Source organism: Trachypithecus francoisi, unplaced genomic scaffold (genome assembly GCF_009764315.1).
Source record: "Trachypithecus francoisi isolate TF-2019V2 unplaced genomic scaffold, Tfra_2.0 Lachesis_group15, whole genome shotgun sequence".
Taxonomy (NCBI): Eukaryota; Metazoa; Chordata; class Mammalia; order Primates; family Cercopithecidae; genus Trachypithecus; species Trachypithecus francoisi.
Window position 1 is genome coordinate 113,564,902 of NW_022681460.1, and position 27,545 is coordinate 113,592,446.

General features: G+C 59.9%; 1 protein-coding gene across 1 annotated transcript in view; it reads left to right on the plus strand.

Annotated features, from left to right (window-relative positions):
• The first annotated feature begins 313 nt into the window (after positions 1-313).
• CLCN7 (chloride voltage-gated channel 7) overlaps positions 314-27,545 on the plus strand; it is a 32,399-nt gene continuing 5,167 nt past the window's right edge. Inside the window, exons 1-17 of the mRNA XM_033236268.1 lie at positions 314-1,283; positions 12,298-12,369; positions 16,763-16,834; positions 16,967-17,032; positions 17,472-17,604; positions 17,895-18,004; positions 18,498-18,578; positions 20,004-20,066; positions 20,173-20,256; positions 21,578-21,671; positions 22,000-22,064; positions 22,549-22,665; positions 23,306-23,360; positions 23,857-23,917; positions 24,853-24,991; positions 26,083-26,176; positions 27,134-27,303. Of these exons, the coding sequence (XP_033092159.1) occupies positions 1,143-1,283; positions 12,298-12,369; positions 16,763-16,834; positions 16,967-17,032; positions 17,472-17,604; positions 17,895-18,004; positions 18,498-18,578; positions 20,004-20,066; positions 20,173-20,256; positions 21,578-21,671; positions 22,000-22,064; positions 22,549-22,665; positions 23,306-23,360; positions 23,857-23,917; positions 24,853-24,991; positions 26,083-26,176; positions 27,134-27,303 (1,617 nt within the window). The 5' untranslated portion in view covers positions 314-1,142. The remainder of the gene's footprint in view (positions 1,284-12,297; positions 12,370-16,762; positions 16,835-16,966; positions 17,033-17,471; positions 17,605-17,894; positions 18,005-18,497; positions 18,579-20,003; positions 20,067-20,172; positions 20,257-21,577; positions 21,672-21,999; positions 22,065-22,548; positions 22,666-23,305; positions 23,361-23,856; positions 23,918-24,852; positions 24,992-26,082; positions 26,177-27,133; positions 27,304-27,545) is intronic.

Consider the following 27,545-nt stretch of genomic DNA (forward strand, 5'->3'; position numbering starts at 1 on the left):
GATGAGGCACAAAATACAATTTAAAGAGTTTACTCTAGAGGCTAAGGTGAAAGGATCATTTGAGGTCAGAAGTTTGAGAACAACCTGGGCAACACACTGTGAGCTCCACAACAAAAATTAGCCGGGTGCGGTGGCGCAGGCCTGTGGTCCCTGTCACTCCGGACGCCGAGGCGCGAGGATGGCTTGAGTCCAGGAGGTCAAGGCTGCATTGAGCTGTGACCGCACCACCACACTCTAGCCTGGGCGACAGAGCGAGGCCCTGTCTGAAAATAAATAAATGATCCAAAAGGTGGGGACAGCGTGTGGGCTGATGTAAAGTCGTCAAGAATTCTCTTTGGTTTATGGAAATACCACTGATTAGTGATGGGCTGTGTACTGGTGCGGGTACAGGGTCCGGGCGGCGTTATTTGGCTAATTCCCAGCTATCTGCGCAGTAGCCGGCAGTTTCCAGAGGCGACCTTCCGGTACTGTCTCTGGTGTCTGATCGTCAGAGACCACGCGCCTTCTGTTTTCTCATTAGGCGGGAGGACCCTCTGGGGCTGCCTGCAGGAAGCCTCCACTCTGATCCTCGCCCGAGTCCCTACGGCAAGGGCAGATGCACACTGGGGGACTTTTAATTTCATCCTTCACATCTTTAGCGGCCACCTAGGGCAAGGAGGGGCCTGCCCTCGCCCCTGCCTCCCTCCTCCCCTCCCCACCGCGGCTCCGTCACCATCGGCGCGGGCGACCGGGGCTGGGGGAGCTCCTCCAGCTGCCTCCTGCCCTCGGTCCCCGGGCGCCTCCCTCGCCCCAATTCCCGGGCCCTGGGTCCCGGGGGCGGCCATTCGACTCCCAAGCACTCGGCGGTCAACCCAACAGGGCTGCCTTCGCAGTCGCGTGGGCAGAACGCCATCCTCGGGGGTCACTGCGATTCTCCCGCGCGGGCGGCGCCACGACCCGCCGGGAGCGCGGCTCCCAGGAGCCCCCGCGCGCCAGGGCCTCGGCGGCTGCCGTCGCAGGTCACGTGGTCGCCGTCGCTCTCACGTGGGCCAGTCGTGCGTCACGTGGCTGCCATCGCCTGTCACGTGGCCGCCGGCGCCGGTCACGAGAACAAACACGGGGGCGGCCGGCGCTTCCCGGCCGGTGTCGGTCCGCGGCGGGCCATGGCCAACGTCTCTAAGAAGGTGTCGTGGTCCGGCCGGGACCGGGACGATGAGGAGGCGGCGCCGCTGCTGCGGAGGACGGCGCGGCCCGGCGGGGGGACGCCGCTGCTGAACGGGGCTGGGCCCGGGGCCGCGCGCCAGGTGAGGCCGGGCAGGGCGCAGGCGGGGAAACTGAGGCCCCGTGCGCCCCGCAGCCCGCGCCCCCGTGAGCCTTCTGGCGGCGCCGCGTGTCGCGGTCCTGGAGGCGGCAGAGGCGCGGTGGACTCGGGAACGCGGCCCGGGGCTCCTCGGCGGGGCCGGGCTGGCGGGGGCGCCTGGGGTCTGGAGTCTTCGGAGTCAGCGCCGGGCGCGGTGGCCGGGAGGGCCGGGGGAGCAGGCGGAGCTCGCCGGACCCCGCGGAATGTGGAGCGCTGAGGGGCGCCGGGGCAACCGTGGCGCACCTTCGTTCCCTCCGGCGTCCCCCAGAGTGGCCCTAAGGGGGTGCACATGGCGAGTGATTTTTCAAAATTGTCATCTTGCACGAGCAACTAATTTTATTTGCTTGCGTTTTGACCCCCCGGGAGATGGGAACGGTTAAGATTGCAGCCGGTTCTCTTTCAAGTGAGAATGACTGAGCGCCTTTATCTGCCATCTTTCTGTGTGGGGATCAGTCCCGACTTTCCGGTGATCTTGGGAGTGAATGTGCAGACACACACAATAAGCAGCAAGTCAAAGGTTGGAATGCGTTCCGCATGTCACCCTGCAGCTTGCGTCTGAGCAGGGTTAAGCTCTGGAGAACCGTTTCGGTTACGTTTGTTTCCCTGTCTCTGTATTGTCTTATTTTTTTTTTTTTTTGAGACGGAGTTTCTCTCTTGTTGCCCAGGAAGGAGTGCAATGGTGCGCGATCTCGGTTCACCGCAACCCCTACCTCCCGGGTTTAAGCGACTCTCCTGCCTCAGCCTCCCAAATAGCTAGAATTACAGGCGTGTGCCACCACGCCCTGCTAATTTTATATTTTCAGTAGATACAGGGTTTCTCCATGTTGGTCAGGGTGGCCTCGAACCGCCGACCTCAGGTGATCCCCCGACCTTGGCCTCCCAAAGTGCTGATGTTACCGGCGTGAGCCAGTGCGCCTTGCCGTATTGTGTTACTTTTGAGTTAACCGTTTTGTTGATCAGCCTTAATCTGCTTTGCAGTTACTTACATTTTCTCCTATCTAGTTCTTTAAATATTTGTCTTGTGCTTAAAGATTAGGAAGGACGGCCGGGCGCGGTGGCTCACGCCTGTAATCCCAGCACTTTGGGAGGCCGAGGCAGGCGGATCACGAGGTCAGGAGATTGAGACCATCCTGGCTAACATGGTGAAACGCCGTTTCTACTAAAAATACAAAAAATTAGCCAGGCATGGTAGCGGGCGCCTGTAGTCCCAGCTACTCAGGAGGCTGAGGCGGGAGAATGGCGTAAACCTGGAGGACGGAGCTTGCAGTGAGCCGAGATCGCGCTGCTGTTCTCCAGCCTGGGTGACAGAGCGAGACTCCTTCCCAAAAAAAAAAAAAAAGATTAGGAAGGACGGGAAAATCAGGTTGTTTCCATAGAACCTACATTTAGATTTTCCCAATTCCTTAGAAATGCACCAGACAAAGAAGGTCGAAGTCTGCCTTTTGCTGATAAGCAGTGGCTCAGCTCCCTTTGAAGTGGGCTCTCCTGCTCTCCGTGTATAGTTTGAAAAGTGATCTGAAGGGGTTAATTTGAAGTGGTGGGGCCCTGGGTGGTTAGTTATTTGTGTGTATGCCTGGGTCTGTGTGTTTCTGTTTTAAAAGAAGCTAAGGCCAGGAGTGATGGCTCCTGCCTGTAATCCTAGCACTTTGGGAGGCCAAGGTAGGGGAGGATCACTTGAGCCTAGAAGTTCAAGACCAGCCTGGGCAAAATAGTGAAACCCTGTCTCTAAAAAAAAACCAAAATTAGCCAGGTATGGTGATAGGCATCTGTAGTCCCAGCTACTCACTCAGGAGCCTGAGGCGGAAGAGTCATGTAAGCCCAGGAGGTTGAAGCTGCAGTGAGCTGCTATTTTTTTGAGACAGGTTCTCACTCTTTTGCCCAGGCTGGAGTTTGATAACCTATCTCAAAAAAATTAAAAAAATTTTTTTTAAATTAAATCTGAAGTTCACAAGGTAGAAGGAATAAACCGACTTTAAGGGCTGACAGGTAAAGAGTGGGAGGCTTGATGGAGGTTGAATTTGAGTTTCTCTTGGGAGTGAATGTGCTTGGGATTTCCTGTTTGTTTTTGCAAATAGAAGAGTTGATTTTTTGGGAAATAATCTGTTGATCTCTTTTTTTTTTTTTTTTTTTTTGAGACGGAGTCTCGCTCTGTCACCCAAGCTGGAGTGCACTGGCCAGATCTCAGCTCACTGCAAGCTCAGCCTCCCGGATTCACGCCATTCTCCTGCCTCAGCCTCCCGAGTAGCTGGGACTACAGGTGCCCGCCACCTCGCCTGGCTAGTTTTTTGTATTTTTTTTAGTAGAGATGGGGTTTCACTGTGTTAGCCAGGATGGTCTCGATCTCCTGACCTTGTGATCCGCCCGTCTCGGCCTCCCAAAGTGCTGGGATTACAGGCTTGAGCCACCGCGCCCAGCCCTTGTAAGCTTATTTATTTCTTTGCATTTAATAACAGTGGATCTCCTGCTTATAAGCAGTTAAAAAGAATAGTTTATTGTGCACTTGCTTTGTGGCTGCCTGGGACACAGGCGCATAAAGCTGCTTCCTTCCTGCCAGAGACAGGCGCAGTGCCTTGTGCGGATGGTCTGCAAGGAACCTGGGGCAGGAACAAGTCACCAGGCTCGGACTTGAAGAGCACAAGATCCTCAGGCAGACGGACGGGTGGGGAAGGACAGAGGGAGTGTGTGTTTGGGATGTGCCGTGGAGCCTGGAGGTCAGCCCTGCTGCGCACATGAGCACGCTTTGAATTTGGCTCATCTCTCGGGGAGCCCGTGGAAAGCTAGGACCCCATGCCTGAAGGATCCCCAGCCTTTCCCTGCAGGCAGACAGACTGGAGAGGTGGAGTCCAGAGGCTGAGGCGCCATTTCTTAGGCCAGGTGTCCTCGGAGGCCTTTGTGCGCTTAGCACTGGACGCGTCGAGCGTCTCCTGCAAGGCCTGTAGCCTCCCTCTGCCCATTTTTCCTGTCAGCGAAAAAGCTAACACATGCACAGCGCTGAGCACGGTGTCTGTCACAAACCACGCTGTGAAGAAACGTGAGCTGTGCCCGGTCGTGTTAAAAGCAGCAGCACGAGGGATTCCTGTTGGATGTGACTTTCCTGCCCGACTTCCTGAGCAGCTACTCGGTTTCTTGGTGCTGTTTTTCTGGGGGCGGGTCTGCTCTGACTGGTGCGCACAGTTCATGGGCTCAGGCAGCCCCCAGTGTGGCCGCAGATGGGGTTCTGTAAGTTGCCCTTGGGTTCAAGGCCTCCAGGGCTGTTCTGAGCTAAAGTATCAACCCACGCCATCACCTGCTGACAGGACTGTTCCAGTGAACGTGAGAACTGGCCCTAGCTGCCTCCAGGCTCTTTGGGGTTTGTTGCAGGATTTTCAGGTTGGTTGGTGGCGTCTTTGCCACCTCAGTGTGAGCACAGCTGGCCAAACACTATGAGGTGGCTGTCCTGGGCAGGGCAGACTGCGGAGTGGCTTGTTGGAGACTGGGCACCAGCTGAAAGCCCAGGCCCTTCAGAGCTGCCTGTGGGTTGCTGTTCCTGTTCTCAGGCCTGTCTTGCTTTGTGTGGCGTAATGGTGAATAGAGCGAGCCGGTCACTGCTCATCTGGTGGTGCTGGGACAGGGCGAGGGTGAGGTCAGCAAGCCCTGGCGGTGTGTGGGCGGCAGGAAGCAGAACTCCTTGAGAACTGAGAGAGGGAAAGCAGCTGGAGCCAGGAACACTTGGGTGTTGGGGGCGGTGAGGGGAGGTGGGTATTTGCAGGACATCACTGGGAACTCTTGTTGGGATGCTCCACCTAAGACCCTGGCAGGGCAGGGGTCTGGGTTGGTGTGGGAGTGTGTCCTGCCTGGGAACCCGGAGCCAAAGACCACAGCCTGAGAGCGAGCTGTGGGTGCAGTGAGGCTGTGGGGGAGGGTCTGGGGTCGTCCCCGGTGGCCCCTTGAGCTCTGTTCTACTTGAGGAAGCGCCCTCGGTTCTTTCCCGGCCTCCAGGAAGTCCTCTGCCTGCCTGGGAGGGTTTCCCTGCTGTCCCCTGCCCCTGCCTGCCCTCCAGCATTGCTGTTCTGTGTCTGTCTTGCTTTAGGTCTCTGCCTCAATGCCATGGGGACAGCACGTGTACTCTCCTTGGTCTCTGTGGCCTTTGTGTGTCACCTCATTTCCTTTGACTGTAACCCCCACCCCCACGGGGCAGCTGCTGTATCCTCTGTGCCTAGCGTCTAGCCTGGTCCTGGCAGAGGCCTGCTGAATGTTAGAACGCAGCGCAGGCCGAGCACAGCAGCAAATGGTCTTTAATATGGCTTTAATGTTTTTTTTAAATTATGGTAAAAAAAAAACACATACCATAAATTTACCATTTTAAGCCAGGCATGGTGGTGCACGCCTCTCACACCAGCTACGTGAGAGGCCAAGGCGGAAAGATCACTTGAGCCCAGAAGTTTGAGACCGCCTGGGCAACACAGCAAGACCTTATCTCTAAACAATATTTTTTAAAGGACCGTGGCCGGGCGCGGTGGCTCAAGCCTGTAATCCCAGCACTTTGGGAGGCCGAGACGGGTGGATCACGAGGTCAGGAGATCGAGACCATCCTGGCTAACACGGTGAAACCCCGTCTCTACTAAAAAAAACACAAAAAACTAGCCGGGCGAGGTGGCGGGCGCCTGTAGTCCCAGCTACTCGGGAGGCTGAGGCAGGAGAATGGCGTAAACCCGGGAGGCGGAGCTTGCAGTGAGCTGATATCCGGCCACTGCACTCCAGCCTGGGCGGCAGAGCAAGACTCTGTCTCAAAAAAATAAATAAATAAATAAAGGACCGTTTAATCGTCTGTGAGTGCAGTCGGTAGGGTTGAGCATGCTCGTAGTGTTACGCAACCACCCCTTGCTGAACTGAAACCGCACCCATTCAGCGCTCTCCCGTCCTCCTGCCACCCAGCCCCCACGGTGCTGTCTGCCTCAGCGGACCTCGCGGCTCCAGGGACCTCATGCTAGTGGACCGGTGTGGGAGCTGTCTTTTTCTGACTGGCTTGTTTCACGGAGCGTAATGTCCTCCGGCCTGTCGTGCTGCAGCACGGGTCGGTGCGTCATTCCCGTTTATGGCTGAATTACTCCATCGCAGGGAGAGGCTGCATTTCCTGGATCCACTCATCCATCGGCGGACACCGGGTGCTTCCGCCTTTTGGTCATTGTGAACAGTGCCGCTGTGAACGTGCTGTACAGATGGGACTTTCAGACACTGCTTTTTTATGTTTGTTTTTGGTTTTTGGTTTGTTTGTTTTTGTTTTTTGATGGAGTCTCCCTTTGTCACCCAGGCTGGAGTGCAGTGGTGTGATCTCAGCTCACCGCGACCTCTGCCTCTTGGGTTCAGGTGGTTCTCCTGCCTCAGCCTCCCGTGTAGCTGGGATTACAGGTGCCTGCCACCACGCCTGGCTAATTTTTGTATTTTTAGGAGAGATAGGGTTTCACCATGTTGGCCAGGCTGGTCTTGAACTCCTGACCTCAAGTGATCCACCCACCTTGGCCTCCCAAAGTGCTGGGATTATAGGAGTGAGCCACCTCACCTGATCCTGAGTTTTTTATGTATTCTGAATGTTAATCCTTTATCAGATATTAATTCCTTATCAGTTTGCAAATATTTTCTAATTTCATAGGTTACCTTTTGCTCTGTTGTTTTCTTTGATGTGTTTTAAAGTTTGGCCAGACACGGTGGCTCCCGCCTGTAATCCCAGCACTTTGGGAGGCCGAGGCGGGCGGATCACAAGGTCAGGAGATGGAGACCGTCCTGGCTAACACAGAGAAACCCCATCTCCACTAAAAAATACAAAAAAAAATTAGCCAGGCATAGTGACGGGTGCCTGTACTCCCAGCTTCTTGGGAGGCTGAGGCAGGAGAATGGCGTGAACCTGGGAGGCGGAGCTTGCAGTGAGCCGAGATCGCACCATTGCACTCCAGCCTGGGCAACAGAGCGAGACTCCATCTCAAAAACAAAAAACAAAAAAGCAGGAGTTTTAAAGTTTGTTGTCGTTCCCCTTGTCTATACATTATTTTGACTTTTGTTTTATGTATTTATTTATTTGAGACAGAGTCTCACTCTGTTGCCCAGGCTGGAATACAGTGGCATGATCTCGGCTCACTGCAGCCTCCACCTCCCAGGTTCAAGCAGTTCTCCTGCCTCAGCCTCCTGAGTAGCTGGGATCATAGGTGTGCACCCACCTCGCCCGGCTAATTTTTTGTATTTTTAGTAGAGACGGGGTTTCACCGTGTTAGCCAGGATGGTCTCGGTCTCCTGACCTCATGATCCGCCCGCCTCGGCCTCCTCAAGTGCTGGGATTACAGGCGTGAGCCACCGCGCCCGGCCTTTTTTTTTTTGAGATGGAGTCTCGCTCTGCCGCCCGGGCTGAAGTGCAGTGGCCGGCTCTCAGCTCACTTCAGCTCACTGCAAGCTCCGCCTCCCGGGTTCACGCCATTCTCCTGCCTCAGCCTCCCGAGTAGCTGGGACTACAGGCGCCCGCCACCACGCCCGGCTAGTTTTTTGTATTTTTTAGTAGAGACGGGGTTTCACCGTGTTACCCAGGATAGTCTCGATCTCCTTACCTCGTGATCCGCCCGTCTCGGCCTCCCAAAGTGCTGAGATTACAGGCTTGAGCCACCGCGCCTGGCCTTTTTTTTATTTTTTAGTAGAGGTGGGGTTTCTTCATGTTGACCAGGCTGGTCTTGAACTCCTGACCTTAGGTGATCCGCCCACCTCGGCCTCCCAAAGTATTGGGATCATCGGCATCAGCCACTGCGCCTGGCCATTTTTTGAGGTTTAAATTACTCTGGGTTCACAGGAAGCTGCGAAGGTAGCACAGGGGACTTGTGTATCCTTCACCGAGTTTCCCCCAACGTTTACCTTCCCGTAAAAGCACGGCACCAAAACCGAGAGAGTGTCATTGGTACAAGGCGTGTAGATCCACGTAAGCGCCAGGAAGGGGGTGCAGGCCATTCTCAGACCCCTCTTTCTAGTCCCACCCACACCCAACCCTGGCAACCTGGCCTCCCCGCCAGCCCGAGTCCCGCCTCTCGGGAGTGTTGGCTCACGTGTTCCTGAGCCTGGCTGTTTTCAGTCAGTGTCCGGCTCTTGAGACCGTGCGGGTTGCCGTGTGTGGCGGGAGTTTGAGGAACAGCATCTAGTGTTTAATTTATAAAAACTTGCATTTAAAAAAGAAAGTAGCCGGGCGCGGTGGCTCAAGCCTGTAATCCCAGCACTTTGGGAGGCTGAGACGGGCGGATCATGAGGTCAGGAGATCGAGACCATCCTGGCTAACACGGTGAAACCCCGTCTCTACTAAAAAAATACAAAAAACTAGCCGGGCGAGGTGGCGGGTGTCTGTAGTCCCAGCTACTCGGGAGGCTGAGGCAGGAGAATGGCGTAAACCCGGGAGGCGGAGCTTGCAGTGAGCTGAGATCCGGCCACTGCACTCCAGCCTGGGCGACAGAGCGAGACTCCGTCTCAAAAAAAATAAAAATAAAAATAAAAATAATTAAAAAATAAAAAATAAAAAATAAAGTAACTGCGCAAAATGCATCACTAAATGTGAAGTAAGCGTCATGTTTTTCCATTACAAAAGCTACCTTCTCAAAGCCCTGGCAGAGTTAAGGAAGGAGATGCTGGGAAGGGAAGGCGCCAGAGCCCCATCCTTTCGCTCCGGGCAGGGGCGGCTGATGCCCTGCTGGGGGGAACCCCTCACCCTTCACCCCTCTCGAATCTGCCAAGGCGGCAGCAGTGGGAGTGGCCTGCTGGTCACGTACTGCAGCTTGGCCTGACCGCATTCACAGCTAGCTCTGCCTGCTGCTGTGGGACAGTGCTGTTGCAGTGTAGACGGTGGCTCACCTCAAGGCCTCCCAGGCCTGGTGCCCAGGATGTGTGACCATGGCTGTTTCGTTTTGTTTGAGTTTTTTGAAATTTAATTTAATTTTATTTTATTTTATTTTTATTTTTTTAGTTTGTTTATTTTTTTGAGACCGAGTTTCACTCTTGTCGCCCAGGCTGGAGTGCAATGGTGTGATCTCGGCTCACCGCAACCTCCACCTCCCGGGTTCAAGCAATTCTCCTGCCTCAGCCTCTCTAGTAGCTGGGATTACGGGCATGCACCACCACACCCAGCTAATTTTGTATTTTTAGTAGATACAGGGTTTCTCCATATTGGTCAGGCTGGTCTTGAACTCCCGATCTCAGGTGATCGGCCCGTCTCGGCCTCCCAGAGTGCTGGCATTACAGGTGTGAGCCACCACGCCTGGCCTTTTTTTTTAATTTTAGAGATAGGGTCTTGCCATGTTGCCCAGGCTGGAGCGCACTGTAGCCTCGACTTCCCAGGCTCGAACAATCCTCTTGCCTCAGCCTCCTGAGTGGTTTGGACCACGGGTGCACACCACCATACTTTGCTAATTTTGTTTTGTGTAGAGACAGGGCCTCCCTGTGTTGTTCAGGTCGGCTTAGAACTCCTGGGCTCAAGCCATCTTCCTGCCACTGCCTCCCAAAGTGCTGGTATTACAGGCATGAGCCACCACGTCCGGCCAGAATGAGCCATTATTTCCAACAAAGAAGAGCCTGAGACGCCCAGCAGGCCTTGAGTGGCGTTTGGAGAGACGTCTTGAGTGATGGGGAGAGTGGCCCTGTGGCCAGGGTGTGTCTCATCGGGTACCCAATTGGACGTGGGGTCCCCTCCTGATGGTGAAATGGGTCTTTTGGATTCCATGGTCTCTGGGGCACCAGGGCACCTGTCCACCTGGAGGTGGGGGTGAGAGGCCCAGTGCCAGCCACAGGGCTGTGTTCTGCTTGTGAGACCTGGAGTCTGGGGGCTTTGATGTGAGTGTGAGCGGGAGGGAGGGGGCAGCCAGCCAGGCCACCCCTTCCATCATGCCTGGACCATGGCACCTTCCTCCTCCCGCCCTGTCAGCCTGTGTGGCAGGAGACTCAAGCTGAGTTTCACCTGTGACTGGGGGCTCAGAGAGAGCCACTGGTGTGTGGCGAGGCTGGGGGCAGAGGAGGGGCGGGTGCCCTGGGACTCAGGCCTCCGTCCAGCAGGACCAGTGCACTCCAGCCCCTCCCACACTCTTCCCTGGGCGTGGAGGTGCCATGGCAGACACCTGCGGGTCTATCTGTCTCTCTGGCCTCTGCTCCTGGCTTCTGATGGTGATGGTCTGGGGGTGCTCTTTGACTGGGGAGAGGAGGAGGCTCTGACTGGTGTCTGCCAAGGGCCAGTGGCACATGCCCAGGTCCCCCCCACCCCAGGGCCACTTACTGGGTCATCAACACGGGGCGGGTGCACACCAAGGGCAATGGGCTGGGAACAGGACGATGGTTGGGGAAGGGGTCCCTGGAGGGCCGTAGGCTGTAAGGTCAGGTTCAGGTTCTTTTTTTTTGAGACAGTCTTGCTGTTACCTAGGCTGGAGTGCAGTGGCGCGATCTCGGCTCACTGCAGACTCCACCTCCCGGCTTTAAGCGATTCTCCAGCCTCAGCCTCCCAAGTAGCCCAGCTAATTTTTGTATTTTTAGTAGAGATGGGGTTTCCCATGTTGGCCAGGCTGGTCTTGAACTTCTGGCATCAAGTGATCTGCCCGCCTTGGCCTCCCAAAGTGCTGGGATGACAGGTGTGAGCCATCGCACCCCACTAGGAAGGTCTGGTTCTGAAGGCAGTTTTGGGAATGGCAGTTTGGGGAGCCTGTCTTTCCCGGGGTGAGCACTCCAGAGGAAGCAGGACCCCACCCTGGCCCGCAGTGACCTCAGATCCCAGACCTTCCTTCTCCGCCCCCGTGTCCTGCCTGTGTGTGGTGAGCGTGATCCCCGTGGACAGGTGGAGGTTGGAGGAGAATCGGGCCCCAGTGCAGGCCGTTCCCATGCCTCTCCCTGTCCCCACTTCGGCCCAGTGGGCTCCTGGCGTCATCACGTGCAGTTCTATCACCAAGAAGCACTTGCAGGCCCTGCTGAAACCTGGTGCGGGAGGCTGAGCCCAGGGAAGGTGGAGGGAGAGATGGGGGATGAGGAGGGGACAGTGTTGGGGGCCAGGAGGGCTGCTCCCAGGGAAGGCGGGCGGCAGCCTCGGTGGTCTTCCCACGGCCGGTGCCAGCCATTGGACTCCTCTGCCGACACGTTCCTGACAGGCGCATGGGCTCTCTGATGCAGATAGTGGGTGCCCTGGGCATGTGGCCCCTCCACCTGGGAGGCGGCCCTTCTTCCCTTCACACCCCCAGATGTGGGTAAAGATTCAGGAGATAGGGGAAATTGGAGTCGTCTCCCAAGGATCTTTTTGAGGAAAGGAGGCTGAGGTCCTGGCTCCTCCTAGCCTGGCCTCAGCACCTTGGCTCTAGCGAGGTGCCGGAGACTGGGGCGGGAACTCTGTAAGTCACACGTGCACCACGCCACCCAGGGCCCGCTGCCCTGCCCCTGCCCTGAGCTGGGGCGGCCACAAAGCCTTCGGTGGCTGAGAGCCCGCCCAGCTCTACCTGACAGTTGGGCATCCTGTGGGGAGGGCAGCGTGAACACTGGGGAGCCGTTTGCGTCTCAGGCCTCAGAGAGGCCACAGTGGAGGTGGCTGTGGAGGTGGCAGGAGGCTGAGCAGGGCCTCGGGAGCAGGGCTGAGCGGGATGACCTGGGCGCTGTGGCGAGCACTGGCATCGGTGGCGGCGTGTTCTCCAGCCCTTCTTTCCTGGTGGGTGGCAGGTGCCTCGCCTTCAGTCTAGAGCAGGGAGCTCGCGCCCTGGGCTCAGAGGCTGGGCTTCTCGTTGACAGGCCGAGGGGCAGCCGGAGCAGTCCTGCTTCCAGCGCCCAGGGAGGCCTACCCCAGCCCTGCTGCCCCCACCCAGCAGGCAGGCCTGGCCTGTCCCGTTGCTGAGCTCCCGGGCAGGGTCAGGTGAGGCCGGGCTGCGGCAGTGGGCGTGAGAATCCACGGTGCAGTGTGTGACGCCTGAGCGTCCTCATGATTTCTCTTCTGCTTTTAGTCACCACATGCTGCGCTTTTCCGGATCGGACAGATGAGCAATGTGGAGCTGGATGATGAGCTTTTGGACCCGGTGAGCTGGGGGTGCTCCCTGTCCTCCCACGGAGCTGCATCTTAGCAGAGGGTGACTGGGATGGGCAGGGGCCGAGCGGCAGGGAGATGATGGGACCCAGAGCCTAGGCTCAGGGAAGACTTCCCTCGGGGGACGCAGTCCCCAAGGCCGAGTGAGCAGAGGCAGCTGGACCAGCAGCCAGGCGGAAGTGCTCTGAGACGGAGGCGTGCAGGGCGCCGGGGACCTGGACGGGGGTGAACGGGCTGTGCGGGGCCAGGAAGCCAGTCAGGATGGCAGTGGCAGCATGGGCAGCGAGGGGGCTGGACCTGACTTTGGAATAGGGCAAGGACAGGGATCTTGGGGGTGCAGTGAGGAGACCCAGGAGAGAGAGAGGGGGCTGGATGCTCTCTGACTTCAGAGGGCTGGGGTTTAGATGCTCCCATGCCAGTGGCTGCCCCGGGAGTCCTGAGCTCGGCGGCATCCTTCCCCTTGGGGGTATCTCCCGCCAGCCTTGCTTTGTCCCTCAGCCGCCGGTGAGGCCGGGAGTCCTCCAGTGCCGGGAGCCATTCGCTCTTCGTCTCTGGGGAGATGTCTGTGCGAGTCCTGTGCACATGTGTTTAGATTAGCCAGCGGGACTTCTGTTGAGATGATCCTGATGTTGGCGACACACTGGGCACCCTCTTCCTGCTCAGGCCCCATCCAGCTCTGCCCTGGGCCACGTCAGAGGCTGAGGCGTCTCACAGTCCACCTGTCCGGGTGTTCTTCGGCCTTGCGTCCCTTTGAGCTCTGCTGCTGCAGTCGCCCCGCAGGCTGGCGCCGTGCTCAGACGCTGTCCTGCACAGCCAGCAGCCCCTCTCCCGGGGCTGCGCTTCTGATGTGTTTGTGCTGCCTCTGGAGTCACAAGGCCTTGGGAAGTTGTGTTTTGTGGCCATGGAGGCCTTCAGCACTGCCTTTTTGGACTTCAAAGCCTTTGCTCTGGTGTCAGCTTTGGGAGGAGCAGGAGTTAGGAGACAAGGGAAAAACGAGCATGTGAGATTCAGCAGTCGATCACTTTCGGCCTCAGGCGCTGGCGTGGGTGCCCGGCCGGCCACACGTGTGTTGGTTATGCCCATTTTTAAACTGAGTTTGTTGTCTTTATACGTGAGCTGTAGGGGTTGTTTATATATCGATGCAAATCTCTCATCCAGTACGTGATTTATAGACGTTTTCTCCCATTCAGCGGGTTTTCTGTTCACTTTCTCAATGGTGTCTTTTGATGCTCAAATTTTTTTAGTTAAAAAAGTTTTGGCCGAGCGAGGTGATTCATGCCTGTAATCCTAGTACTTTGGGAAGCAGACGGATTGCTTGAGCTCAGGAGTTCAAGACCAGCCTGACCAACATGGTGAAACCCTGTCTCTACAAAAAATATAAAAGTTAGCTGGGCCTGGTGATAGGCACCAGTAGTCCCAGCTACTTGGGAGGCGGAGGTTGCAGTGAGCTGAGATGGTGCCACTGCACTTCAGCCTGGGTGACAGAGTGAGACCCTGCCTCAAAAAAAAAATTTTTTTTTTTCTGGGCAGGTGTGGTGGTTCACACCTGTAATCCCAACACTTTGGGAAACCAAGGCTGGAGGATGGCTAGAGCCGAGGAATTCGAGATCAGCCTAGGCAACATAGTGAGACTCTGTCTCCACCCAAAAATAGGAAAAAAAAAAAAAATTAGCCAGGTGTGGTGATATGTGCCTGTGGTCCCAGCTACTCAGGACGCTGAGGCAGGTGGATTGATTGACCCCAGGAGGTTGAGCCTGCAGTGAGCCATGATCACACCGTTGTACTTCAGCCTGTGTGACAGACAGGACCCTGTCTAAAAAAAAAATTAATGATTGTTTTTTTTGAGATGAGGTCTCCCTGTGTTGCCCAGGCTGGTTTTGATCTCTCAGGCTCAAGCAGTCATCCCGCCTCAGCCTCCTGAGGAGCTGGGAGCACATGCGCTTCATACCCAGCATGGTATGAAGGTTCAGTTCATCTATTTTTTCTTGTGTTGCTTGTACTTTTGGTGTCGTATCTAAGAAACCGTTGTCTAACCCAAGAGTATGACGACTGAACCGTTTTTTCCTAAGAATTTTCCAGTTTTAGGTGTTTCATCTCTTTTGAGTTAATTTTTGGATGTGGTGTGAGGTAAGGGTCTAACGTCATACCCTTCCTCTCTCTCTCTCTCTGTTTTATTTTTGAGACAGGGTCTCACTGTCACCCAGACTGGAGTGCAGTGGCGCAATCTTGGCTCACTGCAAGCTCCCCCTCCCGGTTTCAAGAGATTCTCCTGCCTCCGCCTCCCAAGTAGCTGGGATGACAGGCACCCGCCACCACACACAGCTCGTTTTTGCATTTTTAGTAGAGACAGGGTTTCACCTTGTTGTCCAGGCTGGTCTCCAACTCCTGATCACAGGTGATCTGCCTGTTTTGGCCTCTCAAAGTGCTGGGATTACAGGCGTCAGCCCCCACGCCCCACCTGCAGTTCTCTTGCTGTGTCCTCGTCCTTGGTGTCAGGATGCTGGCGGCCTCGTGTGGGAGCTGAGAGGGGCCCCGTGTGGGAGCTGAGAGGGGCCCCGTGTGTGAGCTGAGAGGGGCCCCGTGTGGGAGCTGAGAGGGGCCCCGTGTGGGAGCTGAGGGGGGCCCCGTGTGGGAGCTGAGGGGGGCCCGTGTGGGAGCTGAGGGGGGCCCGTGTGGGAGCTGAGAGGTGGGAGCTGAGGGGGGCCGTGTGGGAGCTGAGGGGGGCCCGTGTGGGAGCTGAGGGGGGCCGTGTGGGAGCTGAGGGGGGCCCGTGTGGGAGCTGAGGGGGGCCGTGTGGGAGCTGAGGGGGCCCGTGTGGGAGCTGAGGGGGGGCCCGTGTGGGAGCTGAGAGGTGGGAGCTGAGGGGGCCCGTGTGGGAGCTGAGGGGGCCGTGTGGGAGCTGAGAGGTGGGAGCTGAGGGGGGGCCCGTGTGGGAGCTGAGAGGTGGGAGCTGAGGGGGGCCCGTGTGGGAGCTGAGAGGTGGGAGCTGAGGGGGCCGTGTGGGAGCTGAGAGGTGGGAGCTGAGGGGGCCCGTGTGGGAGCTGAGGGGGCCGGGGGGGGCGTGTGTGGGAGCTGAGGGGGCCGTGTGGGAGCTGAGGGGGCCGTGTGGGAGCTGAGGGGGCCCGTGTGGGAGCTGAGGGGGGCCCGTGTGGGAGCTGAGGGGGCCCGTGTGGGAGCTGAGGGGGGGCCCGTGTGGGAGCTGAGGGGGCCCGTGGGGAGCTGAGGGGGGGCCCGTGTGGGAGCTGAGGGGGCCCGTGTGGGAGCTGAGGGGGGGCCCGTGTGGGAGCTGAGAGGTGGGAGCTGAGGGGGCCCGTGTGGGAGCTGAGAGGTGGGAGCTGAGGGGGCCCGTGTGGGAGCTGAGAGGTGGGAGCTGAGGGGGCCCGTGTGGGAGCTGAGGGGGCCCGTGTGGAAGCTGAGAGGGGCCCGTGTGGGAGCTGAGGGGGGGCCCGTGTGGGAGCTGAGGGGGCCGTGGGGAGCTGAGGGGGGCCGTGTGGGAGCTGAGAGGTGGGAGCTGAGGGGGCCCGTGTGGGAGCTGAGAGGTGGGAGCTGAGGGGGCCCGTGTGGGAGCTGAGAGGTGGGAGCTGAGGGGGCCCGTGTGGGAGCTGAGAGGTGGGAGCTGAGGGGGCCGTGTGGGAGCTGAGAGGTGGGAGCTGAGGGGGCCCGTGTGGGAGCTGAGAGGTGGGAGCTGAGGGGGCCCGTGTGGAGCTGAGGGGGGCCCGTGTGGGAGCTGAGAGGTGGGAGCTGAGAGGTGGGAGCTGAGAGGTGGGAGCTGAGGGGGCCCGTGGGGGAGAGCTGAGAGGTGGGAGCTGAGAGGTGGGAGTGAGAGGTGGAGGTGGGAGCTGAGGGGGCCCGTGTGGGAGCTGAGAGGTGGGAGCTGAGAGGTGGGAGCTGAGAGGGGGAGCTGAGGGGGCCCGTGTGGGAGCTGAGAGGGGGAGCTGAGGGGGCCCGTGTGGGAGCTGAGAGGTGGGAGCTGAGGGGGCCCGTTGGGAGCTGAGAGGTGGGAGCTGAGGGGGCCCGTGTGGGAGCTGAGAGGTGGGAGCTGAGGGGGGCCCGTGTGGGAGCTGAGAGGTGGGAGCTGAGGGGGCCCGTGTGGGAGCTGAGAGGTGGGAGCTGAGGGGGCCCGTGTGGGAGCTGAGGGGGGCCGTGTGGGAGCTGAGAGGTGGGAGCTGAGAGGTGGGAGCTGAGAGGTGGGAGCTGAGGGGGCCCGTGTGGGAGCTGAGAGGTGGGAGCTGAGAGGTGGGAGCTGAGAGGTGGGAGCTGAGGGGGCCCGTGTGGGAGCTGAGAGGTGGGAGCTGAGAGGTGGGAGCTGAGAGGTGGGAGCTGAGGGGCCTCTTTCCTTGTGGCCTTGTCAACCGTGCTGCTCTCTTGGCCTTTTTCTGCCACAGGATATGGATCCTCCACATCCCTTCCCCAAGGAGATCCCACACAACGAGAAGCTCCTGTCCCTCAAGTATGAGGTGGGCATCCTCCTGTTCCCCCTGACCCTGAGACCTGGCCTCTGCCCTCTCCAAACCCATCCCGGTCTCCTGTGCCCGCACCCGAGGCGTCGGGTCGGTGCTGAGTGCTGCCCCTGCTGTCCCGGCCTGCAGAGCTTGGACTATGACAACAGTGAGAACCAGCTGTTCCTGGAGGAGGAGCGGCGGATCAACCACACGGTGAGCTGGACGCCGCTCCCTGCAGGGTCCCAAGGTGCAGGCCCTGGTGCTGACTGGGCCTGGGTCTGCGACACACCCCTCCGTCATCCTCTGACCCCGCCTCCGAGGCCTGTGGGTTCCTTTGGTTTCTGGAGACAGTAGGAGGGTCACGGTCACTGTAACTGAGAAGGCCGCTCTTACGGCCGCCCGATGCAGTGCCCAGCATAACAACCGCAGGCTGTGAAGTTGTTGGGAAGTCGCCCACCTCCCCGTGTCACCCTCAGGCCCCAGGTGCGCTTCGGATGTTGGCCAGAAACTGCCCTTTGTGGGACTCAGGGCACCGTGCACGCTGGGACCTTCATCATCCCAGGGCCTGCAGGTGTTCTGGGCAGTCCTGCTGCTGCCAGAGCGACTTGCACCAGGGCCCTGCTCGACCCTTGCCCTGACCGCACCCCTGCAGGCCTTCCGGACGGTGGAGATCAAGCGCTGGGTCATCTGCGCCCTCATCGGCATCCTCACGGGCCTCGTGGCCTGCTTCATCGACATCGTGGTGGAGAACCTGGCCGGCCTCAAGTACAGGGTCATCAAGGGCAGTATCCTTCCCAGCATGGCGGGTGCAGCTTGGGGGGCGGGGGTGTGGCCTGGGCTCAGTCCCAGGCAGAATTCCTGAGCCTGGCAAGTTCCAATGCAGGTGGAGGTGGCCTGGCCAGGCTGGCTGCATCCCTGTCATGGTTGGGCTGTGAGACGTCTCTGGGATGTCCAGGGAGCGTCATGGCTCCACCAAGCAGAGTGGCGTCTGCCAGGCTGGGCCATGGGGCAGGGCCAGGGTCCAGGGTGGGTGGGCCTGACAGGGAAGCAGCCAGCCCTCCTTGATGAACCCCAGATATCGACAAGTTCACAGAGAAGGGCGGGCTGTCCTTCTCCCTGTTGCTGTGGGCGACGCTGAACGCCACCTTCGTGCTGGTGGGCTCCGTGATCGTGGCTTTCATAGAGGTAGGTGGCAGGGTGCCCCAGCCACGTCGGACCCAACGAAGGATTGGGGGGCTTGGCGAATGGGTGGGAACCCCTGCAGCCCACCCACCCCCACCATCACGTTGGCTGACAACCTGGGCACTTTCTGGAATCACGCGGTCCAGACTCACAACCTTAGGAGGAGCAGACACACCAGGGCCTCTTCACCCCCAGACCCCCGGGTGCTGCTCCTAACCCAGCAGCACAGGCCTGGACACCGTCACCCCGCTCCGCCCCTCCTGGAGCCTCCTCCCTCCGCCCTCCCTCCTTCCATCTCCACCTCTGCCCCCACCACGTCCTTGATCTGTGCCTGGGCTGGGAAGAGTGAGAGCAGCTCCCCGCATGACATGAGGCCCCTTCCCTGAGGCCCTGATGTGTGTGCCAAGCTCCCCGGCTCCTGGGGCTCCTGGGCCTGTGGGGCTGGGTCTGTCTCAGCCTGGCCATGACCCGCTCAGCCCTGCTTCCCCTTTTTCAGCCGGTGGCTGCTGGCAGTGGGATCCCCCAGATCAAGTGCTTCCTCAACGGGGTGAAGATCCCCCATGTGGTGCGGCTCAAGGTGAGGGTGTGGTGGCCCTGGGTTGGGGAAGGGGTGTGGCTGGGCGCGGGGGGGCCCTGGCTGGGCGGAGGGGGGCCCTGCTGGGTGGGGGGTACTGGCTCTTTGCTGGTTCAGGAGCATCTCTCTTGTCTGCCCGGCTTCCAGAACTGGCCTCGGCCACCTTGTGTGCTGGTGGACTGGCTGGGTGTAAAGGGGTCACCTTTTTTTTTTGAAAGTGGTAACAGCTGGTATTTGCACATATTAAATTACGTTAAAAATGAGTAAGCCGTGCCGAGATGCTCGTCTGGTGCATGTATCGCCACAGCTGTGCAGCGCGTCTGTGACTGTGGGCTGCATGGCGGTGACTGACTGACCGTGGAAGCTGTCGTCGTCGTGGGCGTGTAGCGATGGTTCCTGCTTTCAGTTTGCCTCATGCTCGTTGACACTTGGTGTGATCAGAGCGTCTGGTTCTGGAGGTGCTGGAGCTCTGACCCAGTTCCACCCAGTTCCGCTGTGGTTGCTTCTGTCGGTGCCGCCAGCGTTCCTTAGCCTGAGACTTGCCAGAGCCCTGTCCCATCTGGGGAGGGGTGGGCCGCGTGGCAGCCACCCCCTGGGGGTGCTTCCGGGGCCTGATCCCCGTGGCCAAGGAGTGGGGCCAGTGTGTCCCCTCTGGCGAAAGCTCCCAGGTGACCTTGGGGTGCCCTTGCCCTGTGGTGGGAGACCAGGTTTCCTGGAGCAGCTGGGAATAGCGACCGGCCTGTCACCCACGCCAGGCTGGCCTGAACCTTCTGGGACGTTGCTCCGTACTTTTCGTTGGCTGAGGGTTGCGTTTGCTTTCCTTAGCGTCTTTAACGTAGAGCCCTCCCCTGACGCCCCTACACACCCAGCGCCTTATGTTTGGGGTCTGCGCCCTCGTGGCTTCTGGCCTGGGGCAGGGAGGCTGATGAGAAACACCTTACACACCATCTCGGGTGGAGAGGATGAGGCCCCTGCGGGCGGGGAGCGGCTGGGAGGGCCATCGTGGAGCCGCAGGTGACCAGCCTTCGTGTGCCAGGGGTGTGTGAGGGGCCTCGGGGCCTCCCTAGACGGGGCTCGCGGGAACACCTCCCCTGTGCTGGCCACACTGGCCGAGGCAGGACACGCCTGTAGGATGGGGCGGGCGACCCAGCTTTGCCTCAGGAAGGAAGGAAAGGAAAGAGCCCCTTCCCTGCTGAATGCTGAGGCCACAGAGGGCGGGACCCCAAGTGAGTGTGGGGGACGCGTAGCTGCTGTTTAGCGTCCACTGTGGCCATGGGGAGACCCAGCCCTGGGCATGCCAGCCCCTTCCCGGATGTCCCATGTCCCAGCCACCCTGCCTGATCAGGGCTGTGCGTGCTGTTTTATGGCTGAGGTCCAAAGACGGCGCCTGCTCTTTCCTCAGAGGCCGTGCGTCTCCCTGTGTTTCAGACGTTGGTGATCAAAGTGTCCGGTGTGATCCTGTCGGTGGTCGGGGGCCTGGCCGTGGGAAAGGTAACAGAGTGCCCGTGGCCCCGCCAGCTGGAGCCCGAGGCCACCGGGCCCGCGAGGGCCGCCACACCCACCTGTGTCTCTGAGTGCGGGTCCTTCTGGTCTCCAGGAAGGGCCAATGATCCACTCCGGCTCAGTGATCGCCGCCGGGATCTCTCAGGGAAGGTCAACGTCACTGAAACGAGATTTCAAGGTGAGTCCTCCTCTCTCCACCTTGTGTGAGTGGGCTCCAGGTGCCATGGGCACAGGCACGGCGCCACTCTGGGAGACGGGCTTGCGTGAGTGGGCTCCAGGTGCCATGGGCACAGGCACGGCGCCACTCCGGGAGATGGGCTTGTGTGAGTGGGCTCCAGGTGCCATGGGCACAGGCACGGTGCCACTCCGCGAGATGGGCTTACGTGAGTGGGCTCCAGGTGCCATGGGCACAGGCACGGCGCCACTCCGGGAGATGGGCTTGTGTGAGTGGGCTCCAGGTGCCATGGGCACAGGCACGGCGCCACTCCGCGAGATGGGCTTCCCGCAGCATCCCCTGGCCGGGAGCCCCAGCCGCCTCTGAGGATAGCCTGGCGGGTGGCTCCCAGAGCCAGCGGGCACAGTCGCTGCCCGGCGAGGCCTCCACACGGCCTGCCGCTTCCCTCCTCGGGTCCCCTGGCGCACACGCATTTGTGTTTCCTGTGGGAGGGGTCTGTGGCTCCAAGCGGCTTCTTAGAGGAGCACAGAACCTGAAACCAAGTGTGTCCACCTGGTGTTTATTTGTCAGGACACCCTTTGGAACACTTTTTCCCCAAAGTCCCCAGCACGTTGATGGGGAATGAGCTACATTTGTATGTGAATGTATTTTTCTTTTCTTTCTTTCTTCTTTCTTTTTTTTTTTTTTGAGATGGAGTCTTTCTGTTAGCCAGGCTGGAGTGCGGTGGCGCAATCTCAGCTCACTGCAGCCTCCACCTCCCAGGTTCAAGCGGTTCTCCTGCCTCAGTCTCCCGAGTAGCTGGGACTACCGGCGCCCGCCAGCACACCTGGCTAAGTTTTTTGTTATTTTGGTAGAGGTGGGGTTTCACCATGTGGGCCGGACTGGTCTCGAACTCCCTGGCCTCAAGTGACCTGCCCGCCTCAGCCTCCCAAAGTGCTGGGATTACAGGCGTGAGCCAGCACGCCCAGCCGTGTGTGAATTTAGAGGTAGGCAGCGTTCCCACAGTACAGACACCAACAGCAAGGCTGGGTTTCCGTCCGTGCGGTTTTTGGTAGAGGGTGGAGGTTTTCAGAACCTTGTGTGTGCTGGAAAGTTGATCTCCTGGCTGGGTCTCTCTGTGTTTCCCTGGACTGCCGCTGGCTGTGCCAACCCTGCTGTCTCTTGCCGTGGTCTGCAGCGCGGTGCTCTTCAGGAATCAGAGCTGGTGACTCAGTCGTCCTGAAAGCCCCTTCCCCTGTGCAGCCCGTCCTGATGGCCGCTGTGCCTTTCTGAGAGCTGTGCCCTCAAGGAACCTGCCCCAACCCTGGGTCTGTCCCTGTTGCAGATCTTCGAGTACTTCCGCAGAGACACAGAGAAGCGGGACTTCGTCTCCGCAGGGGCCGCGGCCGGAGTGTCGGCGGCGTTTGGAGCCCCCGTGGGTGAGGAAGGCTGTGCCTGGTCTGGAGCTTTGCCCTTACCCTGTGTGTTGGAAGAAACGGTCTCCTGTCTGTAGGCCCAGTGCCCGCTGAGGGTGGGCAGAGGCTCAGAGTCACAGCCGGGGCATTTGGAAGCGGCCAGCAGCAGCCGGCAGTGTGCTTGGGCCCGGCCCTCGGACCTCACTTGGGGTTCCTCTCTCTCTGGCTGGGGCCTACCCCAGTAGCTTCTTTCTGACATGGTCTGGGTTCCCTGGAGCCTGGGGGCGGGAGTTGGTGGTGGGCGTGGTGCCCTGTGTCCAGCTGGCACCCGATCCAGCCTCCTGCCTTCCAGGTGGGGTCCTGTTCAGCCTGGAGGAGGGCGCATCCTTCTGGAACCAGTTCTTGACCTGGAGGATTGTAAGTGCCCGCTGATGGCTGCCTCCCCGTCAGGGTGCTTGCTGCACTCTCAGCCCCCGCCATGGGGTCCACCCTGGGGTCACCCATCAAGCTGCGGCTGGAGCTGGAGCCCTGTGGGTCTGTCAGGCCCTGGCCCTGCCCAAAGCGGTGGTCGTGCCTTTGCTGCCCAGTTCGCCCTTGGTCCTGGGCACCATTGCCAGCCCCAGGTGGCTCCCGGGTGGGGGATCAAACAGCCAGGAACCCAGCCGTGCCCCACCTTCTCCTCTTGCTCTCCAGTGATGAGTTCAGAGAGGGCTGAGCCCCTCTGAACTGTGCCTGGCACAGTGCGCCCGCCACTAGCTCCAGCCCCTTCCCTTCTGCCTTGGACGAGGTCTGCAGACTCCTGGCCTCCCGGCTGACAGGAGGGGCGGTGGTCCCTGTTGGTCTGTGGGCCTGGGCTGGGAGCACGGCTCTGAGGGCACCGGTTTCCTGTTCTCTATCGCAGTTCTTTGCTTCCATGATCTCCACGTTCACTCTGAATTTTGTTCTGAGCATTTATCATGGGAACATGTGGGACCTGTCCAGCCCGGGCCTCATCAACTTCGGAAGGTTTGACTCGGAGGTACCTGTCCCATTGCCCACCTCGCCCACCTCGCATCCTGGGCCAGGACCCTGTTTGCTTAAGGCCCAGGTTGAGGATTTGGTCCGTTAGAAAACTGGCTCACAGCTGTGGAGCCAAGCTCTTGCGCGAGCTCCAGGACCCTGAGGAGCTGCAGGAAGACACCCCAAGCCCTCAGGTCAGGGCGCCGTGTGAGCAGCAGGGCACCTGGGATGTCACACAGATGCGGCATGAATGGGGCCTCCCATGGCCTGGGGGCACATGCAGCAGCCGCTGTGGGGGCAGGTGGGCTCAGGCAGCCTGGGGCCTGGGCTGGAGAGCCTCCCCATGCCATTGACAGGATGGCTCTGTGCGCAGGAACTGGGGGATCACAGGCTGTGTTCCCAGTGCCTGGGGCTCTCCCCGCCCCGGGTGCTGAGGGTGGCAGGGTCTCTGAGAGCTTCCCTGGCCGCCACACCAGGCAGGGGCCAGGCCTGCTTAAAACACCCAGCGTGTTTCCCTCCTGTGGACTTCTGCGGCCTGCGTGGAAGGGCGGGAAGGCGCTCTGGCTGCAGCTCTCTTACGATGGCGGTCCCTGAGTTTCAGCAGAAGAGCTGTGGGCCTTTTCCGTCACATCCTCTGCCTTCTCCCTCTCTCTGCACAGAAAATGGCCTACACGATCCACGAGATCCCGGTCTTCATCGCCATGGGTGTGGTGGGTAAGGGCTGCCCCCAGCTCTGCAGGGACGGCCTGTGGGCCTGGCTCGGCTGGACTAGAGGGCGTGGTTGCCTGGAGCCTGCCCTCATCCCAGGGCCACCTGGGGGCCTGCTTCTCCAGATTCTTCCATGGGCAGCACGCTTGGGGGTGGGGAGCCAAAAGCTTCGCTTCTGTGGCTTCCTGTTGTTTATCTCTCTGTTGGCAAAAACCACAGGGCTGCAGGGATGGATGGGTTTTCCTCTAAGAGGTAGAATTGGTCCCACCAGCGTTTATTGCTCTGCACGACACCTTTTCCCTGAAGGAAGGCAGAGCCTTTGAGAAACAGCGCCCCTAGCCCTCAGGGTGTGCTGATGTGGAGGAAGCATCTTGTTTGTTTCCCCAGCCCCCTGCCGTCCTCTTCCCTCAGCAAACCCTCCAGCTTCTGCTGTCTGGGAGCTGGAGGGCAGAGGCCTGCCCCTTTCCTCCCGTGTTGCTGACTGGCCTTTGCCTGTCCGCAGGTGGTGTGCTCGGAGCTGTGTTCAACGCCTTGAACTACTGGCTGACTATGTTTCGAATCAGGTGAGAAATCGCGTTGCATACCGTGTTCAAAGTTGTGGCCACACAGGCCCTTTGAAAGCGGACGTGGTGGCGTGGGGTTGACACTCCGAGGCCACAGCCGAAAGAAAGGCTGTGTGTGCAGCCTCCTGCCTGATGGTTTCCTGGTGGAGCTGCTCAGAGGAGATGTGTCTTGGGCCCTGGAGGGGACAGACTAGCCCGAGGCTGGAGCATAAGGGCTCCGGGAGGATGGCGCCTGGGTAGGAAGTGAGGCCCTGCGTGGAATCGGGCCTGGGCAAGGCACGCCCAACCTTCGCCCGACTCTGCCTGGTAGCAACCGCAGCTGTCCTAGGACGCCGGAGGCTCCCGGCTTCTTCCTTCTTGGTCTGTGCCAATTTCAATACTATTGGGTGCAGCCGGGGCACGGGGAGCGCCACTTCCCACGTGTTGGGAGGTGTTGCTGCTGAGGAGTCTTTACCCCAGGGAAGAGGACGGGCCCAGGACATTCGGGCGTCTGATTGACTTAAGATTAAACACCAGCCTGGCCCAGCGCGGTGCCTCATGTCTATAATCCCAACAGCAGTTTGGGAGGCTGAGGTGGGCGGATCACCTGAGGTCGGGAGTTCCAGACCAGCCTGACCAAGATGGAGAAATCCTGTCTCTACTAAAAATACAAAAACAAAATTAGCCGGGTGGTGCGTGCCTGTAATCCCAGCTGCTCAGGAGGCTGAGGCAGGAGAATCACTTGAACCTGGGAGGTGGAGGTTGCGGTGAGCCAAGATCGCGCCATTGTACTCCATCCAGCCTGGGCAACAAAAGTGAAACTCCGTCTCCAAAAAAAAAAAAACCACACAGGCCCCCCCCGCAGTGTCCTCCATCAGGGACTTGGGTTGCCATGGGAGCTGCCGAGGGGCCGCACTGCCGTCCTGCGTGCCATGCAGCCTGACTCTTGGTTCCAGGTACATCCACCGGCCCTGCCTGCAGGTGGTCGAGGCCATGCTGGTGGCCGCCGTCACGGCCACGGTCGCCTTCGTGCTGATCTACTCGTCGCGGGACTGCCAGCCCCTGCAGGGGGGTTCCATGTCCTACCCGCTGCAGGTGGGAGGCTGGGCCCAGGTGGGATCCAGCAGACAGGGCAAGGTCTAGCAGGCAGGGCAGCCACAGGGCGGCCTCCAGGAACCTTGTTTAGGCCACGGGAGGAGAGCTGCCCACCCCACCGAGTTCCAGAAGCGCACAGGCTGGCATGTCTTAGAGAGGGTTAGTCCTGTCCACTCAGATCTGAGGAGGCCAGGTGTCTGCTGAGGTGCCAGGGGAACAAGCGGTGGTGTGGGGGCCAAAGGCTCCCCCCAGTCCTCTTCCTAGAATGGCAGCCTCATGGGGCGAGTCTCAGAAGCCTGGGGGCACCGTGGATGTGAACCCAGGAGAAATGCAAACCTCCGTCCACGCCAGGCCCGTCGTGCCTGGTGCTCACGGCTCACCACAGTCTGTGTGTCCGTCTGCACTGTGACACGGTTGCCCGTGCCTGGTGCTCACAGCTCACCACAGTCTGTGTGTCCATCTGCACTGTGACCCGGTTGCCCTGGAAAGCACCGTGCTCAGAGGAACCACACATGAGGTCACGCGGCGTAGCCCCATTAACATGAAACATGCACAACGGGGAGAGCCTAGAGGCCCAGCAAAGCAATGGGTGCCGCGGCGGGAGTGGGCAGGGCGGGGTGAGCTGATGGGACAGGTGCGAACCGTTAGAGGCGTGGGAGGCTGGGGGCTGTGGGGTTGACCAGCCTTTACACTCTGCTCTAGCCCCGTGGACAACACCCCAGTGTTGCTAGAGCCTGGGAGGCTCTGGGCCTGGGCCTGTGGCACTGGGGCACCGACAGCCTCTTCTAGGAGCTCGTGAGCACCTGGGCCCACCTTACCCGGCACCAGGGATGGACAGCCCCCCAGTCCCCCAGCCCAGGGTCCTGGTGACCCACCCCCAGGGCTGGACATGGCTGTGGAGCCCCTGCTGGGCCTGGGCCCTGTGTGTCCTCCTTCCCCTCTGTGACCGTGGCCCGCCCAATGGTGGGGTTGTGTGGTCCTGCCCCGATGTTGGCCAGGCACAGAGTACAGGGCCTCTCAGGGCGACACCAGGTCTGTGCCTGCAACCCACTGGCCCGTCTCCCAACATGCGCTCTCTCCTGACCCCGCAGCTCTTCTGTGCAGATGGTGAGTACAACTCCATGGCCGCGGCCTTCTTCAACACCCCGGAGAAGAGCGTGGTGAGCCTCTTCCACGACCCGCCAGGTGTGTGCTGGCAGTGCTGCCGGGCAGGCCCCAGGATCAGGGCGTGGGTGATGCCTTCTGGCTGAGTGTCCCCTGGGGGCCGAGGTCGCAGCCCTGGGCTGGGGGTCATTTCTAGCATGGATTATAGCAGGGACTCACTCCTGTAATCCCAGCACTTGAGGAGACCAAGGCAGGAGGATCGCTTGAGCCTAGGAGGTTAAGACCAGCCTGGACAACTTAGCGAGACTCTGTCTTTGCCAAAAAAGCAAAATTACCTGGCCACGGTCGTGCGCCCACAGTCCCAGGTACTTGAGAGGCTGGGCCAGGAGGATTGCTTGAGGCCAGAAGATTGAGGCCGCAATGATCTGCGATTACATCACTGCATACCAGCCTGGGTGACAGAATGAGGCCCTCTCAAAAAAACAAAAGAAAACCCAGCCTGGTGACTGTCACACCAAGGCCACGGCCTGGCCTCGCCCAACCACAAGGATTTCATGGAAGCGTAGCCCGTGACCTTGGAGTGCCAGCCTTTCACCTCTGCAATGGTGTCCCCTGGTGGCCTCGCCCACCCCATGCACAGTGCAGTGCCACCTGCTGCAGGAAAGGAACCCCAGGCTGTGGGGGGCACCGTCTTCCCAGAGCCAGGCTGCGAGCTGCACCATAGTGCCCACCATGGAGTCTAGACCCGGCTCTGCTGTGTGGCCGGTGCCTGGGCCGCCCACCTGGACACGGCTCCTGCTGCTGCTGGCATCAGGGCCCCGCAGAGCCTCTTGCCCTGTGGTCTCACGGATCCTTGCAGCCTCTCTGCTTCCCAGGGAGGTTGAGAACAGGGAGCCTTCTGAGGACCGCTGGGCTCAGGAGCTCAGGTTGCTGGGCTCCTGGAAGGTGACTGAGGCCCAGGACTGGGCAGCGGGGCAGGGCAGTCCTGCAGAGGGCGCGCGTCCTGTGGAGGTCCCACCAGCCCCTCTTCTCTTCTAGGCTCCTACAACCCGCTGACCCTCGGCCTGTTCACACTGGTCTACTTCTTCCTGGCCTGCTGGACCTACGGGCTGACTGTGTCCGCTGGCGTCTTCATCCCATCCCTGCTCATCGGGGCTGCCTGGGGCCGGCTCTTTGGGATCTCCCTGTCCTACCTCACGGGAGCGGCGGTGAGTGCGGCCGGGGGGTCGCTGCGGGGCCCTGCCGCCGAGCCAGGTCTTGAGTGCGGCTGGAGAGGGCTGCAGGGCCCTGCCGCCGAGCCAGGTCTTGAGTGCGGCTGGAGGGGGCTGGAGGGGGGCTGCGGGGCCCTGCCGCCGAGCCAGGTCTTGAGTGCGGCTGGAGGGGGAGCTGCGGGGCCCTGCCGCCGAGCCAGGTCTTGAGTAGGGCTGGAGGGGGGCTGTGGGGCCCTGCC